This window comes from Euleptes europaea, chromosome 13 (assembly GCF_029931775.1).
Source record: "Euleptes europaea isolate rEulEur1 chromosome 13, rEulEur1.hap1, whole genome shotgun sequence".
In the NCBI taxonomy this organism is placed as follows: domain Eukaryota; kingdom Metazoa; phylum Chordata; class Lepidosauria; order Squamata; family Sphaerodactylidae; genus Euleptes; species Euleptes europaea.
This window is the reverse complement of record NC_079324.1, coordinates 45,345,130-45,367,361: the sequence shown is the minus strand read 5'-3', so window position 1 is coordinate 45,367,361 and position 22,232 is coordinate 45,345,130. Positions and strand designations below refer to the sequence as shown.

The 22,232-nt window shown below is 44.1% G+C and overlaps 1 protein-coding gene across 1 annotated transcript in view; it reads right to left on the bottom strand.

Annotated features, from left to right (window-relative positions):
• Positions 1-22,232, bottom strand: part of CABP7 (calcium binding protein 7) — an 88,086-nt gene that overhangs the window by 1,378 nt on the left and 64,476 nt on the right. The window contains exons 2-4 of the mRNA XM_056859616.1: positions 15,599-15,742; positions 4,789-4,901; positions 2,184-2,337 (exon numbers count right to left, since the gene is read on the bottom strand). Of these exons, the coding sequence (XP_056715594.1) occupies positions 2,184-2,337; positions 4,789-4,901; positions 15,599-15,742 (411 nt within the window). The remainder of the gene's footprint in view (positions 1-2,183; positions 2,338-4,788; positions 4,902-15,598; positions 15,743-22,232) is intronic.

The following is a 22,232-nucleotide window of genomic DNA, read 5'->3' as shown; positions in this document are numbered from 1 at the left end:
GATACCTTTCTTTGTTTTCCCCTGTTCTTAGACAGAGGTCTTGAACAATAAAACTTAAATAAGACCCTAAAAACACTTCCCTTAGACTCTTCTCTGCAGCCTACAAAAAACAAGCAACAAAATAAGTACGCTGAGGGTCAGAGTCCTCTAAGAGGAACTGAATCTTTTGCTCCAAAGTTGCTCGAGAAAATGCAGACCATTCTTTTAAAACATGGTACAATCCATTTTAGCCTAAGTTGGTACACTTAAGGACAATGCAAAAGGATTTGTACCAAGGAGTCCACTGACTGAAGGGGGCAGGGACACAGCCAGACTGAAAAAGGGATCCTTACCATACAGCCCAGCAAAACCATTGAAAAAGGGCAATTAAATCTTGAATGCTTTGAAAGATACCATTTTATTAACAGAAGCCAGTTGGGATGTAATGGAATGCTTGGGCAGGCAAGCTCCTATGGTAAGCCTGATATGGTGGCACACCCAATGGTGGCTTCTGCCCTCCGTGCTACGCTCAGGATCCACTGCCCGTGAAAGATGTAACTCCTGGGATTTCCTCTCTGCTGTTCATTGACTGCCAAACCCCCAGCCTAGTGGCATGGCATACCAAGCAGCACTTTCTCCGCCTGGCCCCATGCGGCCTTTTCTGACATTAACATTCAAAGCAAACCACAGTCTAAATAGAACTGCCACTTTCATAATTAAGCAGTAAAAGAGAGAGAGCGAGAACAAGGATGTAGGAACAAATAGCTCTTGTTGCCATTGTGGCCGTGCCAGGACCAGGGTCCTTTTTGCGTGGAAGAAAGACAACATTTGTCCCCACTGTCCTTTCTTCAGGTGACATGCCATACTTTTCTGCTCCTGTCTCAGCAATGAACTGGATCTGTTGCAGGTTCTCACGTAGGGCTAGGACTGCCAGCTCTAGACTGGGAAATACCTGAAGATTTTGGGGGTGGAGCCTGAGGAGGGCAGGGTTTGGAGAGGGACTTCCATGGGATATAATGCCATAAAGTCCACCTTCCAAAGCAGCCATTTTCTCCAGGTGAATTGATCTCTGTCACCTGGAAATCAGTTGTAATATAAGGAGTTCCCCAGCCACCACCTGGAGATTGGCAACCCTATGTCAGCCCCTTTGAAGCCGACATACCTCCCTCCCTCCTTCACATTGCCCGTAGAAGCAATCACCATGGGCTGGCTAGATGACGAAATTATTCCCTTGCATTAGGGTTGCCAGGTCCCTCTTGGGAGATTTTTGGGGTGGAGCCTGAGGAGGGCGGGGTTTGGGGAGGGGAGGGACTTCAATGCCATAGAGTTCAATTGCCAAAGCGGTCATTTTTCTCCAGGTGATCTGATCTCTATCGGCTGGAGATCAATTGAATTAGCAGGATATCTCCTGCTGCTACCTGGCAGTTGGCAACCCTACCTTGCATGGATGATGGTCTTCTGTCTATGGAACTCCCTTTCCTTGTTGAACCATATGTACTCACTTTTTAACAGTTCCCAGGCACCAGGAAAAAAAATTCTTGAAAATTTGCCTTGGCTTTTAGGGGCATTTGAAAGAGACTGATAAACTGGACATGTTACCTCTGTGGTTTGTTTTTATCAATATATTTTAGAGTTTTCATGTCATTTCATAGCTACCTTTTGCTGATATGGTTAGATTTTGATGGTAAGTTGCAAGCCACTTTAAAGACTTAGGTCAAAAGGCAGGGGACAAATATTTTACACAAATGAATATGTAAGAGAAGGCAAGAAGAGATGGTTTGGTCACATTTACAGTCCAGTTAATTGAATATTGGGTACATTCCAACCAAAGCATTTGTAGGTTCTGTCTATCTGTCTATCTGTCTGTCTATCTATCTATCTATCTATCTATCTATCTATCTATCTATCTATCTATCTATCTATCTATCTATCTATCTATCTATCTATCTATCTATCTATCTATCTATCTATCGCCTCTTCAGAGATCTGCTTGAGGAGGCTCAAAAAACAAATAACAAAAATAACAAAAACGTTAAAATTAACCACCATTAAAAACCAGCCAATCAACCTAGAAACATAAAACATTTGGCAGCTCAAATGATCCTCATAACAGTCCTCAGGAGATCTCCAGCCGACACCTGGAGGTTGGCAACCCTCAGTCTCACGCTTTTGATTTCAGTGAGATTGAAGAAAGGTTCACTTACTTTCGACATCCACCGGACACTCCTCGGCGGTCCCCATGTGGCTTTCTTCCTCGGTCATTATGATGTTCTCGATGTCTTTCATGGAGAGGTGTTCGCAGAAGGTGTCATAAAGCAGCCGCTTCAACTCATCCACTGTCAGCTTTTGCATGTCACACTGCACAGGAGGAAGAACCCATGCGGGGTGTGTGTGTGTCAGGTGGTTTGATGTCATAATACAGGAGTTCAACTGAGCCCCAGGATGCGCATGCTTACAGTCACTTAGGCCATTTATGCTTGGTAATGTCATAGGTCATATAATCATTGCAGTGTTTTTTCACCACAAATTTAAGTCACCCTCCTTTACACAAGAAGAGCCTTGCTGGATCAGACCAGTGGTCCAGCTGCAATTGCCACCCTCCAGGTACTAACTGGAGATCTCCTGCTATTACAACTGATCTCCAGCCGATAGAGATCAGTTCACCCGGAGAAAATGGCTGCTTTGGCAATTGGACTCTATGGCATTGAAGTCCCTCCCTTCCCCAAACCCCAACCTCCTCAGGCTCCACCCCAAAAATCTCCAGGTATTTCCCAACCCAGAGCTGGCAACCCTAAGTCCAGCATCCTGTCTTACACAGTGGCCAACCAGTTATTCAATTATTGCTTCAGCTATCTCCCTTATTTCCTTTTCTTCCATTTGTACCTTCAGCATGCATCTCTCTTTTATTGTACTGAACACAATTTCTTTATTAAAGCTGTTCACAGATATAAAACAGCAACAATAGTAATAACATAATTGAAGCACAGTAAACTCCGAGAAACAGAAAGGAGAAAAATTCTAACCCTCATGATTTAGATTAGATGTAGCTTTTTGGATATGTGGTCCCTAAAGAAGCATTTCTAAAATGCAGTATTAAATATTCAGACTTCCATATCTGCCCATTTCCAGGATATTAGCTCCTGCTGACAGTTGCTGAGCGACAGTTTCTGGGTGGTGTTCTCTTTGGCGCTTCCTCCCAGGACTGGAGAGTTTTAATGTTTTTAGAGCCAGGCAGGAAGGAGACAGATGCTGCTCTGATTCAGATGCTAATTGGGATCTTTAGATGTGCTTTTAATTTAAAATTGAATTAATTTAACTTTTTAATCTTTAAAAAAATTAGACTTTATTACTTGTTTAACGTCTAGCACAAAGGACATCTTTATCTGCCCACGGAAAGAAGGAAAGGAAGAGAGCAACAAGGAGCGAATTCCACTGAAAAGGCCCTGTAATTGGCAGGTGCCAATCTTGCATTCTTCCAAGATGGGATGCTGATTGGCACATCTTAAGTAGTAAAAATATTTCTATAGGAAAATTCATCATGGGCCATATTTAGGCTCACACACAATTTAGGGCAGGGGTCAGCAACCTTTCATAATTAAAGAGCCAGAGATCGGTGGAAGAGATCAACAAAGAACCAGGATTAAGAAAGCCCATTTGCATTACTGAAACTATACAACTTAATATTACTGATAATTGACCCGTCCATTAATAAACCATAAAGTATCTACAGCCCAAACAATAGTTGTTGTGAGTCCTTTATTAGGAAGGTGGCGCACACGAGGTCTCACAGTAAGTAACACTGGAGCACCTATATGATTGTTTTAGTTAGAGTTGCCAACCACCAGGTACTAGCTGGAGATCTCTTGCTCTTACAGCTGATCTCCAGCCAATAGAGATCAGTTCCCGTGGACAAAATGGCCGCTTTGGCAATTGGACTCTATGGCATTGAAGTCCCTCCCCTCCCCAAACCCCGCCCTCCTCAGGCTCCGCCCCAAAAACCTCCTGCCGGTGGTGAAGAGGGACCCGACAACCCTAGTTTTAGTGCACTGGCTTGAATCTATGCACAGTTTGCACTTGGATTACTGACAACTTATCATCTCTATCATTTCTCTTTTGGTAAACGATCTCTAAAAAACCAAAGGGTCCCATCAAAACCTTTGCTGGCCGTAACCATTCTGTTCATGCACTGTGTACACACGTTCCATTTAATTGTTTGCAACAATAGTCACAAACTAGAACCAGTGAGCTGGTTGGACAGAAATACAGATGCATGTTTAAGGAATTATCACACATAGTGGAAAACCCAAAGTGGAGGAGCAATTGCTTTCCCCCATTCCATGAAGAGTGCCCATGCTTGTCCCCTACGCATCCACGGCAAAACCTAGAAGAGAGCAAGACTTTTAGGCCATTTATGCAGGGTCAATTTTGATGCTCGCTCAAAGTTCTTTTTTAAAATATGACCTTTAAAATGCCTATTCACGGTCCTGATGCAAAAGGAGAAATTCCACCCCACCCATTCGCCTGCTCCTTCGTTCCTTTGTTTGCATTTCCATAGCTAACTCGCAGCTGTGATTTTGCATGGTTCCTTGAGGGGATTCTTTGTGGCAGGGGCGGAACAAACACAAAAGGTTGTGTTAAAGGGGCTCTTAAGAAATGCGAAGTAGGTATGCGCTGGCTTCGCAGTTACTTCCTGAATGACGGTTCAGCGTGAAAAAAACAAAAAAAAATATGCGGGGCAATTTGGCCTGGAACGCACTGCTAATTACCAAGCATAAATGGCTTCTGGAAAAGGGACTTGTGCCTCCTTACCTTCCAGAACACAGTGTCAAAGTCAGTGCCATGGAACTTCTCAGGGATGCCGGACGCAGAAAGCTTGGGGCCAAGTAACGTCACAAACTCCTCGAAGTCCACCTGTCCATCCCCTGGAAATAATTGACACAACTAACAGTGAAAGAATGTCAGGGTTGCAATACAGATAAATACATTACAAGCCGTTTGCAGTGCCATTTAAAGCAGTATTATACTTTTCCATGCCCATTCACTGCAGCCGAGTTAGAAGGGAACAACTCTGCTTAGGTTAGTACTGTTCGTTATGGCAGGCAATAAAAGTGTATTTAGTGAAGTGTTGCATGGAGCGGATGTAACTGACTTGCTAATATATATGTGAAAATAAAAGCTTTCTGGAAGGCAATGTTAGGATTCTAGATTCCATGGTGCTAAGGTACATACCTCTGAAGCAAGGTTCACTTGAGCTTATTGACAATTTCACTCTATTTTGGGCAGTTTACCTGAAGCAGCTTGCTAGAGTAATCTTGGTGTGTAAAGGCAAATCTAAATGATGCTTTCCCACATTCTCAGCACTGCAATTTGGCATGCAACAGAAACTATCCTGGGAAAACACAGATATATTTAACCCTTGGGACCCCATACTCAGGGGTTTTCAGCATGAGTATGACTTATTCCTGCTTTTCTTAGCAGTCGATCCACCAGTGTTGGAATTGTGTTGCGGACTGACTTGCTAATTAGTAATAGACTATTAACTAGAGTCAAGTTTTTAAAATAAATCTATAGTTACCCAAATAGTTTGAATAGTTGTATCATTGTTTCTTGATTTAAAATATTCATGTCCTGCCTTTCCTGTTTAGCCCAAGATGGCTTACCAATGTAACCGAGAGCCAAATAACACACTTAAAATACAATACTGAGCCATGCTAAAAAAACAACAACACACACCCAACCCCCCCAGCTTGCAAAGAAAAACCCAATCCCCCCCAGCTTGCAAAGAAAAAGCTTGCAAAGAAAACAACATCAAATTGATCGCCTGTCAACAGAAGTTAATAAACTTGGCAGCTTAGAATCTGTCCTGTATGAGAAAGCCTGCTAGAAAAGAAGGGTTTTAACAGGCCTTACAAAAAAGCTATCAGTGCTGGTGCTTTCTGAACTGCCTCAGGCAATCCATTTCATAATATGACATTGAGTGAAAAGGCTCGGTAATGGACACAAGCAGAATGCAATTTGAGCGATTCATCTGCTGGATAGGGTTTTCAGTTCTGGAGCACCATTCTATGGTAACGACTAGGGTTGCCAGGTCCTTCTTTGCCACCGGTGGGAGGTTTTTGGGGCGGAGCCTGAGGAGGGCGGGGTTTGGGGAGGGGAGGGACTTCAATGCCATAGAGTCCAATTGCCAAAGCGGCCATTTTCTCCAGGTGAACTGATCTCTATCGGCTGGAGATCGGTTGTAATAGCAGGAGATCTCCAGCTACTACCTGGAGGTTGGCAACCCTAGTAATGACATAGGTATTCTATACAAACTGGGGTTACTAACCTTTGATTGAAAGATTGGTTAGACTATTGATTAAAGCTTTCTAATTGATTGAAAAGGGAACCCTCCATTAATCAGGGGCAATGAAAAATGTTAACAATTTCTGAAAAGATGAACCCACATACTTACGAAAGCCATGCAGGTAGGGTTGCCAACCTCCAGGTAGTAGTTGCCAATCTCCCGCTATTACAACTGATCTCCAGCCGATAGACATCAGTTCCCCTGGAGAAAACGGCCGCCTTGGCCATTGGACTCTATGGCTTTGAAGTCCCTCCCCTCCCCAAACCCCTCCCTCTTCAGGCTCCGCCTCAAAAACCTCCTGCCGGTGGTGAAGAGGGACCTGGCAACCCTAAGCAGGGGCCAGCGGCTTTCGGATGCCTCCGTGTTTGTCCCCGCACCAGCTCCTCAGGAGCTTTGGTCCCCACCTTTAGGAATGGGCTGCCCAACTACAATCCTGTTTGAACCTGAATAAAGGCAGTGGGCGAGTCGTTTGAAAGAAATAAACATGTATTAGGACACACAGACAGCCAGAGATGCTCACAACCTGGTACTCGGGAAAACGCCTCCCCCCAAATCACTCCTCAAAGGAACAGGTTTCAGGGGTTAAGGAGCCCATTAGGGGAAACAGCTCACAGATTACCATTTGGGAAGGAAGTCAATAACTTGGGAAATCAAATGGGGCCGCAGACTCCCTCTGGGAAACGTATATCTACCCATGTGATCCAGCAAGCATATCAGATGAGCCAGCATGGCCTCCGGATAATTACTGGGGGATGCCGGAGTTAATTATCTCTGTTACGTGGATCATCGCTTTGTTCATCTGTCACTGAGAGTGAGGCTTTCCCAGAGGCGGCGGCAGCAGCAGCAGCAACAACTGATTATACAACATGCTGTCACTATCCTGGTTCAGGATGGAGTTCAGTGGGGCTCAACCAGCACTCGTAGACCTATTTACTCTCCCAGTTTGAGTGGGAGACACGCAGTTGCAAAGGTGATGGTCCCCTTTGAAAGCTAATAACTTTTGCTGCTGCTCACAGCAGTTTCGCTTTCATTCGAGCTTCTTTTTTTAAAGAGTCAAGGGTGGCTTTTTTGTTCTTTGCCGTCCTGTTGCAGCTAACTTATGGCAACCCTGGAGGTTTTTCAAGGCAAGAGACTTTCGGAGGTTGTTTGCTATTGCCTTTCTCTGCGTAGCAACCCTGGACTTCCTTGGTGGTCTCTCATCCAAGTTCTGACCAGGGCTGACCCTGCTTAGCTTCTGAGATCTGATGAGATCAGGCTAGCCTGGGCCATCCAGGGTCAGCGCAAGTCAAGGAATAGGTTCCCATAGAGTACTAGATGTCATATTCTCAGTTCCCAAATGCTTGGGATGACAAGCCAGAGGCTGCATAGGCCTCCCTAGGAAGGGACAGTGGCTCAGTGGTAGAGCATCTGCTTTACATTCATAAAGTCCCAGGTTCAATTCCTGGCTTCTCCAGTTAAAAGGATCAGGTGGTAGGTGATATGGAAGATCTCTGCCAGAGAGAGTAGACAGTACTAACCTTGAGAGACCAATGGTTGGACTCAATGTGGCAGCTCCATTAGTTCTTTAGGAATCAATCACCAGAAGCCTGTTTCAGAGACTCCAAAACGGCTTGAGGCCCCAGTAGAACAGTCAGTGACATACATACTTGCAGGAAGATTTGATGCTTCACTCCTTCCCTGGAGGCCACAGGTTCAGATTCCACAACAGAGGAACCACTGTTCACAGCAAGGCCAACTCAGGGTATAGACTTCAAGATCCAAGGGATTGGCTACAATCCTAAGAACACTTGCCTGGGAGTAACCCCACTGAGAGAGCCAGCATGGTGAAGTGGTTAAGAGTGGCAGACTCTAATCTGGAGAACTGGGTTCAATTACCCACTCCTCCACACAAAGCCTGCTGGGTGACCTTGGGCCAGTCACAGTTCTCTCAGAACTCTCTCAGCCCACATGGAGGCAGGCAGTGGCAAACCACCTCCCAACGTCTCTGGCCTTGAAAACCCTACAGGATCTCCATAATACTTGACAGCACTTTCCACCACCACAACCCCACTGAATAAAATGGAACTCACTTCTGAGAAGGCCTGCTTAGAATTGCTTCCTGAATCTCAGCCCTCCAGATGTTCAAAAGGCGACAGGTCTCAGTTGTAACTGAAACCAATTTTGGAGGGAGAAAAAAAAATCTGCCTTCCTTTAAACTGAAGTTGCTTTATTTTCCTAAAGCGACTGCTTCCCAACATTCTCAGTTATGGTGGAATTTTTCCCCTCTTGATTTTGAGGTTTTAAAATAAAACAAGATAATAGAAAATCACAGAGGCAGCAGCCAGGTATGCTTCAATCATGCCTGGATCTAGCTGCGGCTGACAGTTCCTCTCTTCCCAGCTCCCAGCTGCAATCATTTAAGCCAGAAGGAGAGCAGAGCAGGCAGCAGCCAGGCACCATTCCACGGTGACTGAACCAAGACTTCACTAATGGTTTATTTTAATGAGTATTTGCATTACCTTTTAATTGCTGTCAACTGCTTTGAGAGCCAATCTTTTAGGGCAAAAGGGGGGGGGAGTAAAGTAGATATATACTGGAACAGAAGGAATCAAGAGGTGTAGCAAATTGTACGTGTGCATGGTTGACTCAGCCTTCCATCCTTCCGAGGTCGGTAAAATGAGTACCCAGCTTGCTGGGGATAAAGTGTAGATGACTGGGGAAAGCAGTAGCAAACCACCCCGTAAACACAGTCTGCCTAGTAAATATCGTGATGTGACATCACCCCCTGGGTCAGTAATGACCCAGTGCTTGCACAGGGGACTACCTTTACCTTTAATGCTCTGCACATTTGAATTTTTTTTTTTGAAAAACCCTAATTACTTTGGAAACCAGGTCATTCAAAACTCTCACGTTGGAAAAGGTGTGGGGAAATGATAGTTTTGGAAGAATCGCTAATTTAAAAATCCCTTCCAATCACCTCCTTGTCTGGCGAGCTTCTATACTGAGACCTGTGCTACCTGCCATTGGGAATGGGCCCTTCCCCTCCTCTTTTGAGAGCCCAGGGCCCAAATCTAATAGGCCACCACTCTGGCTCCATTAGGAAGGCTCCCGCAGTCCTATTGTTCCGCAGAATGTTTAAAATGGAATTTTTTAGAAGGGCATATTTATAAAGTGAATAAAGTTGTAGTTAATGTCAGTGGAATTTAAAGCAGTTATCACTGTATATATTATGTAGTGTTTATTGCTTTGTTTTCTAATTCTGTAACCCAGCATTATGTTGTTTATTGTATGTAGTATAATGTTTCGCCGCGCTGTTCTCCAATCTTGTAATTTCTGCTTTATTGTCTGTACTTTACTGTGTTTTTAGTGTGATGCTCCCTAACCTTGTTTTCAATAATTATGGAGTAATTGTTGGTTGTACGCATAATACTGTTCTTACTGCATCGTTTTTAGTTGTTATCCACCTTGACTCTCAATGAGAAAGGCGGACGATAAATTAAATGAATAAATAGGAAGGCAGATCAAGACTTGGAAGCCTGCCTGTACAACTCCCCTGAAATAAATCGGGGAAGATTAAGAAGATGTATATCTGGTGTGGGAATTAATTGAGGGAAAGGCAAGTAGCCTTTTTTCTACGGAGCACCCCTCAGTTCGCTATAGGTACCCTTTAAAAAAGCCCATGCAGACGTTGTCACATATTAAAGCAAAAACGAGCTTGCTCTTAAAAATTCTGTTCAAAAAGGGAATTTGTAATTTTAAACTATTCTCCACATGCTTGAATGTTTGCAGAATACTGGATATTGGATGGTATTTGATTTCAGTATTTGACATTCCACAGCACTGTCATGTTGGCATTTGATACATATGTATTGGGATTTAAGAAGGATCAAGCAAACCGCTGCCCCAATTATAATGTTGGCCGGAGACATGGCTTCCAGCAGGGGTAGAAGCATTTCTGAACTGGGCCAACCATCTGCTGCTTTCTGACAGGTTCAAGGTGCAGAATAGGGTTGCCGACTCCAGGTTCAGAAATACCTAAAGATTTGAGGGTGGAGCCTGGAAGAGTGGGATTTAGAAGAAGAAGAGTTGGTTTTTTACCCCTCTTTCTCTACGACCTTGTACACAGGGACGTTTCCCTGCGGTCACCCTTGTGACTGCTTTGGGGCTTCCTTTTGATTATGCATGCCTTTTTTGACTGTCAGAGGTTGCCTCGCTCTCCCCGCACATTTTGCCTGTGTTTTCCAGATGCTGTTTTAGCCAGGAACTGGAAAATGCAGACAAAATGCCTGGGGAGAGCGAGGCGACCTCTGACGGGTGGAAAAGGCATGCATAATCAAAAGGAAGCCCCAACGCAGTGGGAGGGGTGACTGCGGGGAAACTTCCCAGCATAAAAGGCCTATCTTTAAGGAGTTTCAAAGTGGATTCACCTTCCCTTCCTCTCCCCTCAACAAACACCTTGTGAGGTAGGTGGGACTGAAAGAGTTCCGAGAGAACCGTGACGGGCTCAAGGTCACACAGCAGATTTCAGGTGGAGGAGCAGGGAATCAAATCCAGTTCTCCAGATTAGAGTCCGCCACTCTGAACCACTATGCCACACTGGCTCTCTAGGAAAGGGAGGGACCTTGGCAGGGTATAATGCCATGTAGTCTACCTTTCCAAGGCAGCCACTTTCTCTAGGAGAAGTGGAATAAATGGTTTAAATAAATAAATAAATAAATAAGTGACACATGTAGTCTAGAGATCAGTTGTAATTCTGGGAGATCTCCAGCCCTCACCTAGAGGTTGGCAACCCTAGTCTGGAAGCATGAACCAAAGACGTTCCTCAATCTCTGAGGTGTAATATTTAGAACTGGACTAGGATCTAGGAGACCCAGGTTTGAATCCTCACTCAGCCTAACCTACCTCACAGGATTGTTGTGAGGATGGAGGAGGGGAGTATAGAACTTTGAGTCCCCTTATGGTGACAAGTGGGGTATGACTATCTAAATAAACCACTTGAACAACCAACCAAAGGACTTAAAAATGGTCTATTAACAATAATAATGTTGATTATCCATGAACTGATTTCTGGGGCAGACGTTATTACAGCTACGGTTATTATGACAGAAGATAGAGACATCCATATGGATGGATATGTGAATAGAATCCTTTTCTTTGTCTGCTTTGGAATGGGTCACATTTTCAGGGAGGCGCAGTTCCCTCCTAGTTTTTGATATATTGTGCCCTGATGATCTACAAGGTCTTTTCCACAATAGTTTGATGAAGAGATATGAAAAAAGTGTATGCCCAGGTTATCATCATTATATTGTCAATCAGATTATCATTATATTCATTGTTGAGAGTGTGATTGTATTTGCACTTGATGATAATTGTGGTTTGTATTTGTTGATAATGTCCTTTTACATTTAATCAACATTATTGTTAATACACCATTTTATGGTTCTTCGGTTGGCTGTTTGCTCAGGTTCTGGGTCCATTCTGGACATACATGAAAGGTGAGTTTTGTTTAACCTGGGAAGCGCCTCCTGTGCATGGCCTTTGGGGCATGGTATGTGTGTTGGGTGGGGGGAGGGTAATACTGCCACCTGCACATCCTGCTTAGGGTTGCCAACCACCAGGTGGCACCTGGAGATCTCCTGCTATTACAATTGATCTCCAGGTGACAGAGATCAGTTGCCCTGGAAATTGGCTGTTTTGGAGGGTTGACTCTATGACATTATACTCTGCTGAGGTTCCTCCTCTCCCCAAATCCTGCCCTCCCAGGTTCCGCCCTCCCAAATCTCCAGGTATATCCTAACCCAGAACTGGTAACCTTCCTGCTGCTTGCTTTGAAGCAGGCAAGGGAAAACCTAAGAGTGACTTGGGTGATATCCCTGGACTGCATTAAGCCTTTTGTCATCTGCCAAGATGCCACTAACACATAAGGAATGTGGGCACTACCTTGATACAGAAAAGCATGGCAAAGAAGTAGGACTCTCTATGCTTGCCTGGAGCGGTTTGCAGAATCCTATATGGAATTTTGGCAGAGCAACACAGAGCCATTCAACTTTCTATAAAAACTTTCAGTGAATTTTGAATATTTACATATTTATTCTATATTTATTACTATTGGTTAGCTCTGTTTTATCTGAATTGCAGTATTTGGATTCCAGTTTTGTTCCAGCTTTACCCAGTTCTATGAATGGCTGTTATTAACTCAGATGATGGTGATGTTCTTTGGTCATGATTAGGGTTGCCAGGTCCCTCTTCGCCACTGGTGGGAGATTTTTGGGGCGGAGCCTGAGGAGGGCGGGGTTTGGGGGAGGGGAGGGACTTCAATGCCATAGAGTCCAATTGCCAAAGTGACCATTTTCTCCAGGTGAACTGATCTCTACCGTCTGGGGAGCAGCTGTAATAGCAGGAGATCTCCAGCTAGTACCTGGCGGTTGGCAACCCTAGTCATGGTGCTTAAGAGTGCAATGACGATTTAGGCAGAGCTATTGTTCCTATTAACATAAAGCTCCATAGAACGCTGGAACATGCCACTGGTTTTTTTTTTTAATGTTTTGGTATAAATTGCCAGAGAGTCCCCTGTCACAGTTTTGATGTCTCTAGCATAATATGTTCAGCAAGACTTTTAAACAAGAACATGTTCTCTTGGTTCTTTTTCAGTTCCTCTCTGGTGACAGCAGGACACTTAAAAGTGCATCTACTCTGACGACTTAAATTGATCGAACAGGCATTTTCTCTCCTCAGGGAATCCTGGGAATTGTAGTTTTGAAAGAAGGCTAAGTATTTCTCATAGAGAATGCCTTGCAGAAAAGCCATGACAATTATTTAGTGTAAGCAACCACAGTAGGTTGCCTAAAGCACATATGAAGAGTTTGTTAAATGTGTTTGTGAAAGCATGCTTCCCTTGAAAGTTACAGACAAATGGAAAGGACTGTTTCTATTCTGACCACAGCTATTCATTTTCTGGTTACTGTTCCACGCTTCTGAGAACTTGTAGGCCACAACCAAAGTACAAAACGTATCATCAGATGTTACACACCTTGGGATCCAACCTTGATCAAGAGTGACTCTCCAGGAAAAAAAAGGCCCTGATCCTCTAACAAACCCTCCACTCACCACTTCCCTGCTCTGTTGTATATACTCGGTCTTTTTATCCTCTGAATTTTGAACCACAAACCACACCGGATACAACCTGAAGGCTTACAGTAAGACTGTGTACATGGCTGACTAAGAGCTGGTACCATGTAGTGGTCAGGTGTGCCACCTCTCCTTGTGGCTGAGTTGTCCTGAATTCAAGTCCTGCCTCCGCCACAAAGGTTGTTTTAGTGCAGGGGGTAAGCCCCACGGGGTAAAATGGGACCTACTTCCAAACAGACCTGTTTAGGATTTTCCCGACACTTTCCAGGTGGCCTTAGAGAGAAAATTAAATGGAAATAAAGAGATGGGTTTTGCACATGTGTAGTGCTGTCCTATGTTATTGATTTATTACTGAAATAAAGTGTGTGAAGTGCTCCACTGAGCACCAAAAAGCATTCTACAGATGGTATATTATTATTAACGTTACAGGTTGGAAGTCTGCAAGGAAACTCCTATTTTTTCCGTAAACTATCATGGGATTGAGACTGATTTCTCTTCCCATCCTTTCCCCCCTTTAACTGAATCTCAGCTGCTGTCAACATTCTTTGCCTCCTGGTCCCAGAGCATGCTCCATCCTCAACAGACTGTTTTTTGAGGTTGAGGTGTCTATTTCTTTTGGTTAATCCGCAAAATCTGTACTTTCCTACTTATCTGGGAGAAACACAAGCATGCCAACAATCATTTCTTTATCTTTGGGTTTTGCTACTTTTGTAACCAGCAGCTGCTTTACAAATGACAATAATAATGACTTCTATGTTCTTTATGTTCCTAATCATCATTATTATGATGTATACCATTCCTTTATGAGTAGGGTTGCCAGGTCCCTCTTTGCCACCGGTGGGAGGTTTTTGGGGTGGAGCCTAGGAGGGTGGGGTTTGGGGAGGAGAGGGACTTCAATGCCATAGAGTCCAATTGCCATTTTCTCCAGGTGAACTGATCTCTATCGGCTGGAGATCAGCTGTAATAGCAGTAGATCTCCATCTACTACCTGGAGGTTAGGAAAACAGCACTGGAGAACAAGTGTACAAAAGTAGCAAAATTCTATTTTGTGCTTAAATGACAAACAACAGTGGAATACATAAATCGAAACATATCAGAAATATATACATTATATACAACACATTTGATGTAGTCTCTGTGCTTTATATCTTTATATATTATATATTCAACTTTATATCTTTTTATATTGAGTATGTAGAGGACGAGGATAGTTCACTGCTACACTTCGGAGTATCCCTCGGGGAACTAGTGAATCAATTTGACGATATATTGGGCAGAAATTTGTTTGGAAACACAAAGTTGAATGGATTTGGGGCTGAAGAAAAGACTTGTTCTCCAGTGCTGTTTTCCTAACCCAACCAGTATAAGCACGGAGGTGCCTCTTTTTCGGATTGTAACTACCTGGAGGTTGGCAACCCTATTTATGAGCCTGGGACATCCGTAAGGAAGCCCAGTCAGATCCTACCACAGCTCTCTTCTGCTATTGATTCAGCCTTTGCCATAACCCTGACCATGCTGACAACCCAGTCCACCTGAATTCCTGAATTCTACACCCAAGCCTACATCTTGCTAGTGGTACCTCTGGGTCTGGACAGTACCACTTCAAAATGCAGGTGAGGGCTCACATGACTCCTCCCACTTGCTTCTCGAGTCTTGGCAATAAAAGCTCCTTTAATAGAAGTTTAATATGTGAAATGTGCAGCTGAAGCTTTTCGTGGCATGGAGGTCAATAGCATCACCTAGTACAGAGCATCCCATTAAGCCTCTAGTAAAGGGGCAGGTGTCAGACAGTTTTTTTTCCAGGCAGTTGGCAACTGTTGAAGAGCCCACAAGATATTGCCTTTGCATCTTTATGGAGCACCCATTCAGAAGCAGTAGCCTTTTATCCACGCAACAGGTAGTTCAGGCTAAACAGAGAGCAATTGGCCCAAGATTACCCAGTGACCTTCATGGCTCAGTAGAACTGGAACCACACTAAGGTGCCTTGTAGAGTATGCAGCAGTCCAGACGGCTCAAGCAAGTAAGCCAGGCTGCAAAAGGAGGCAAAACACACCCAGTCAGTGTCACAAACCAATCTGACCTGCTTCATAGTCAGCAATAAATGCAACAAGGGGGATTGGGGCATGATTTGAAGAAGACAATAGGGAAAAGGAGAGCCCAGAATCTTACCATCCATGTCCAGTCTCTGGATTATGACTTCCAGCTCTACCTCATTAGGCATGTAGCCAAGGGACCTCATTGCCGTGCCTAGCTCCTGCTTGGAGATGAAGCCGTTGCCATCCCGGTCAAAGACTTTGAATGCCTCACGTATTTCTGTGGGGAGAAAGAAGGAGTTATTTAGGCAACTGGGGCTTGAGATTCTCAATCCATGACAAGCCAGAGACTGTCCACTAATCTTGGATTAGTTTGGGCATCAACTAGGGTCCTAACAGAGGCAGTCCAAACTTTGCAGATGATGGTATGCTGAAAGCATTTGGTTTTCCAGTCCTTAGGACAGTCCTAAGAAGTATTTGCTTATGGCTGGCATTGGGTGAATCCCAAGAGAAGGGAAATTGGACATTTGGTTATTTTAGCTGATTTGGGGGAACAACAGGGTTCATCCGGTCTTGGCAGGCTGAAGGGATGTGTGATGATTGCTTTCTGGATCCCAGCTGTCTCTATTTTCTCCCTAGGGAGATCCATCTGTCCTAGGGTTGCCTGGGCCCCCTGGCCACTGGGAGGGATGGGGGGGGGTAGGGTTGCCAGATCCAGGTTGTGAAACTCCTGGAGATTTGGGGATGAAGCCTGGGGAGTACAAGGACCTCAGTGGGGTACAATGCCATAGAGTCCACCCCCCAAAACCTCAATTTTATCCAGGGGAACTGATCTCTGTAGTCTGGAGAGGAGCTGTAATTCCAGGGGTTCCCTAGGTCCCACCTGGAGGCTGGTATCCCTAATCTGTCCCCCTCTATCAGTATCTTCCACCAGCAAGGGAAGCCTTTTCCTTTTGGTCTGACATTCTCTCATTGACCCTCCTTCTTGTTTATGTGTTTTGTTTAAGTGTTGTTTTAATTGTTATATAGCTGGATGTTTTTGATTGCTCACCATGTCAAAGGTCCTAAATTGGATGGAAAGGTGGCACTAAAAAGTTTAAATAAAATAAAATATTTACCAGGCATAATCTTGGTAAAAATAATGCTGTCCCTACTTTGTGTTTGGAGGAGATTGCATAATGCCTGTACCTTGGGTTGCCAGTTCCAGGTTGGGAAATGTGTGTGTAAAGTGCCGTCAAGTCGCAGCTGACTTATGGCAACCTCTTTTGGGGTTTTCATGGCAAGAGACTAAGAGAGGTGGTTTGCCAGCAGTGCCTTCTTCTGCATAGCAACCCTGGTATTCCTTGGTGGTCTCCCATCCAAATACTAACCAGGGCTGACCCTGCTTAGTGTCTGAGATCTGACGAGATCAGGCTAGCCTGGGCCATCCAGGTCAGGGCAGGTTGGGAAATACCTGGAGATTACCTGGAGATTTTTGGGATGGAGCCTGAGGAGGGGGGGTTTGGGGAGGGGAGGGACTTCAATGCCATAGAGTCCAATTGCCAAAGCAGCCAGTTTCTCCAGGTGAACTGATTTCTATTGGCTGGAGACCAGTTGTAATAGCGGGAGATTTCCAGCTACTACCTGGAGGTTGGCAAACCTACCTGTACCTTCGCTTCCCTTCTGGCTCCCCATAGCTACCCTCTGCAGACAGTAAATCTGTATCTGAGTCAGCTGTTCTATAATATGTACTTCCAGATCTAATGTGAGATTAAAGATTCTATTAAACATTCATGGGGGAAGGGTAAGCAAGAAAACTATTATAGTTAATGTACTTACATACTGCGGAAGGTAATGTAGGATAGGCATAAACAAAGAGTACAGTAGCCAACAAAAGGGAAAAAACACAGTAATGTTTACCATGGGGGGGGGAAGGGGTGCTCAGGATGCAAAAATACCAGTATCATATATAAACATAAATTCTGAAATCTTGGGTCTATTAACTATCACCAGTGCTTATATAAATGCTATATATCACTGTTAGGTGGGAAACATGACTTATTCCAACACTGTTGTTCTTTTTTATATATATAAGTTACTAGTAAATATTTTGTTAAACTTTTATTTTAATGTTAATATATTATTGTAGATTTTTGGTTTTATTCTTAGCGGCCTTACGGGCTTTTTTGACCAATGACAGTAACCCCCACCCCAATAAATAAATAAAGCAAGCTCATGAAATCAAGGGCAGAGATTCGGCCCCTCTGAAGCCCCAGGTCTCTGCTAGGGTTGTGGTCAAGTCACAGCTGAATTATAGCAACCCTGTAGGGTTTTCAAGGCAAGAGATGTTTGGAGGTGGTTTGCCATTGCCTGCCTCCGCGTGGTTCTGAGAGAACCATGAGCTGGCTTCACGTGGAGGAGTGGGAAAACAAATCCAATTCACCAGATTAGCTTCCGACACTCACGTGGAGGAGTTTTACCCTCAGCATTATTGGAGGGAAAATTTAGGAAGCTTCCAAGAGCACAGTGGGAATGCCCCTGTAAGGTAAGGTAAAGGTCCCCTGTGCAAGCACCGGGTCATTCTTGACCCATGGGGTGACGTCGCATCCCAACGTTTCCTAGGCAGACTTTGTTTGCGGGGTGGTTTGCCAGTGCCTTCCCCAGTCATCTTCCCTTTACCCCCAGCAAGCTGGGTACTCATTTTACCCTGTGGGGCAGGAGACATTGAAAATATTAGCCATGTCTTTCTCAGGTGCGGTTATTATGAGGGCATTCATCAGAAGTTGATTTATCCCCTTATTAATTCAATGGCGTTTGGCTCGGAGGAAGTGGAAGAGGATATGAAATTTCTTTTATGGGAGGGAGGACTCGTTCTGCCTTTCTCAAGTAGCCAAATTCTGTTCCGCGGTAATTAAGATCCGTGTGGAAAAGATTAATAATGTTAATAATGACTCTGGCTAATTTTAACTGGTAAATTATTGTTTTTAATTCTTTGGATATTTCCTATTACAAAGATTATTTTATTTACTTACAGGTTCATAATTTGGTCGATGTGTTCTGGCTAATGCCTTAAAAATAAATTCATTCATTCATTCATGTGGAGGAGTGGGGAATCCAAGCCGGTTCTCCAGATCAGAGTGCACTGCTCCAAACCACCACTCTTAACCACTACACCACGCCAAGTTGTACCTTGCTTGGGGTGACAATATACCATGAAAAGCCCTTGCCTATGAACTTGCCTTATGGAACTGGAACATCTATAGAACAGCTGCATGTCCCAAATTATGCTGTTTACATTCTTCTGTGTACATTGTTGTTTTTTACATAAGTCTTTCTCCCCAAGGCATAAACTGTGAAAACATCTTTTTGATGGTCTTACCTGTCTATCCATGTTCCTGAGATAGGGTTGCCAACCTCCGGGTACTAGCAGGAGATTTCCTGCTATTACAACTGATCTCCAGCCAATATAGATCAGTTCCCCTGGAGAAAATGGCCGCTTTGGCAATTGGACTCTATGGCATTGAAGTCCCTCCCCTCCCCAGGGACCTGGCAACCCTTTGGTCACATGAGATTGCCCCTGAAGATTCTCCCAAAACGTTGGTGGTTCAAAATGCTGTTCTGAGAATAAGCAGGAATTATTACACTTTGCCTTGAGAATTATACTATTTACATATGTTTCTAGTCACAATTTAAGATATGATGTTGTTGTTTTTTACCTTTAAAGCCCTAAATCAAGGGTCTCCCGCCAGTGGTGAAGAGGGACCTGGAAACCCTATCCTGAGAGAAGTAAAAAACACACACACTCTATTTTCCATACATCAACCTGGATTTTGTTGGTTAATTGGGTAAGTTTACACGGCTAACAGAAGATGCAACAATGAATATATACTGGCTAATTCTTTATTGCCCATGTTAATATAATTGGCTGTAAAACAGGATGTAATTGCCTTTGAAGCCTCTCAGATATGGACTGGACTTTCCCCGCAGCAGCAAGCTCTGCTGACTGAGAGTTGCTCATAAAATGATTCTTCGCTTCGTAAACACGAATGCCTCAGATCTTGTTGATGCAGGTAAACAAAACAAAACAAGATCAAAGCAAGGAGGAGTAGAGGATCCAGACAACTGGGGAGAAGGACGGCAAAAATTCTGCCGATTGGGAAAAGTGGCGAAACCCCTGATTGCAAGTCTTCTTAATTCCCCCAGCTACAGCCGAATATCTGTCTTGGGGGCAAACGTCAATGCTCGCTCAAAGCTGCTTTTTTAAATCCGCCCTTCGAAATGACTATTCACAGTCCTGATGCAAGAGGAGAAAGTCAAACAAATTCCACCCCCTCCAGTAGCCTGCTCCTTCGTTCCTTCGTTTGTAGAGCCATTAGCAATGGTCATTTGCAAAGCTACGCCGTGGCTGTGATTTTTCTTTTTTTTTTATAATAAAATTTTTATTGTTTTCTCATTTTATACATCATAAATCAATTTCCATTAATACTTTAACAATATAAAATAGAATCTATAAAAATTTCTAATCTAAAAGATAACATAAAAAATTGACTTCCCCTTCACTCTCTTTTGTTCAAAATTAAATTGTATATACTTTTGCTAACAGTATAATCCCCCTCTACTCAGTTATTTTATAAGTATCTTATTTTATCTAGTTAATATACCTGTAATCATCCTAATATTATCACTATACCAATTAAATGTGAGGGATTAAATCAAAGAGTATCCTTTGGCTGTGATTTTTCATGGTTCTTTCAGTAAAAGCTTCGATGCCGGGGCGGAACAAATACAAAAGGTTGCCTCAAAAGGATTCTTAAGAAACGTGAAGCAGGAATGCGCCCGGCTTCCCGGTGACGGCTGGAATGACGGTTCAGTGGGAAGAAATAAAAAAAAATATGCGGGGCACTTCAGCCTGGAACGAGCTGCTAATAACCAAGCTTGAACAGCCCATACTGTGTACCTCATGACCTCCCTAGCACCCCCAAACCCTTTCCAGTATGGCCATATCTAAAAGTAAAGCAGCTGGCCCAAGTGCCAACCACAAAAGCAGCAAAACCAGACCACTCACAGATAAGGGGAGGCTTTGTACATATCGGGATAGATCACGATGGGTAGCCATTAGGGTTGCCAACTTTCAGGTAGTAGCTGGAGATCCCCTGCTACTACAACTGATCAGCCAATAGAGATCAGTTCACCTGAAGAAAATGGCCGCTTTGGCTATTGGATTCTATGGCATTGAAGTCCCTCCCCTCCCCAAACCCCGCCCTCCTCAGGCTCCACCCCTAAAACCTTCCACTGATGGCGAAGAGGGACCTGGCAACCCTAGTAACCATGTTAGTCTGTAGCAGTAGAAAATAGCAAGAGTCCAGTAGCACCTTAAAGACTAACACAGTTTCTGGTAGGGTATGAGCTTTCATGAGTCACAGTGAGCTACTGCTACATATCGGGAGATTCCTTAAGCATGCAGAAAAATATATGACTTTGTTAATCAATTTTAAATGCCCCTCCCTTCCTCAAACAACTGCCACAGCAAGGGCTGACTATCAGCTCATTCCTGAGCCTGGGGGCTGAATGGGCTTAGGAGGCGATGGGAACCCAACGCCGGCATCCGTGCTACTTGCACCGCACAAACTGGCATGGACGCCAGCGTAGTTCCACTTGTGCCGGCCACCTAGGGTTGCCAACCTCCAGGTACTGGAGGAGAAAATAGACACCACTGTAATAGTATCAAAGGATAAGAAATTCAGTACAGGAGCGAAGAATACTTATAAGTGCAAACAAATATTTATATGCTACCGTGTCTAATACAATACATTCACAAGTGTTACCCTTCGTGGGAATTGAACTATATCCAGCACTTTGTAATTTATTATCAAGATGTGCAATATAAGAGGAAAATGCTTGAAGGACTGATGAAGAATTCAAATTGTCAAGAATTTGAAACTGCCGTATCCTCCATGAAGTTATTCCTTCTGAATTAATATTTATTACCTCTACTTACCTGCATGGGATGAATACAGAAGACTGTTGAGCATATCTTGAGAGAAACTGCACCTTTTTATTGAACTGTTTCCATTCACCACCATCCTAGAGATGATTTTGTGTATGTGTGTTACAACTGTATGAATGGTTCTTTTTGTATATTTATGAAGTGCGTATTGTATTAGTCACGGTAGCATATAAATATTTGTTTGCACTTATAAGTATTCTTCGCTCCTGTACTGAACCTCCAGATACTGGCTGGAGATCTTCCGCTATTACAACTGATCTCCAGCCGATAGACATCAGTTCATTTGGAGAAAATGGCCACTTTGGCAACTGGACTCTATGGCATCAAAGTCCCTCCCCTCCCCTCCTCAGGCTCTGCCTCAAAAACCTCCCGCCCGTGGCAAAGAGGGACCTGGCAATCCTACTGCCCCCCCAGGACTGCCGCTGCAGCATGGCCCTTGGACACCGGCTTGACCTCCTGCTGGTGTTCTACAGGTGCAAGTGCTGGCGCCAGCGTCCTGGGAGGCATTCCTAGGGCGTTCTGGGGGCTGGGGCTGCTGGTAGGCTGCCTCCTAACCCCTTTCAGCCCAATAATGCCCCCTTCAGAAACAGCGGTGCTGCTCCAGCTTTTTGTTGGCGCAGCATCACTGTTTTTAATGGGGTTATTTTCCACATTTCGGCATTCCACCCTTCAGCAGCCGAGAATCCTCTTTGGAGGTGCTGCCGCGGCGTCTCAGCCGTGCCATCCCTGGCTGCTGCAGGGCTCAGGAATGAGCTGTTAGCCACATAATGCTGAGAGCCGCTGA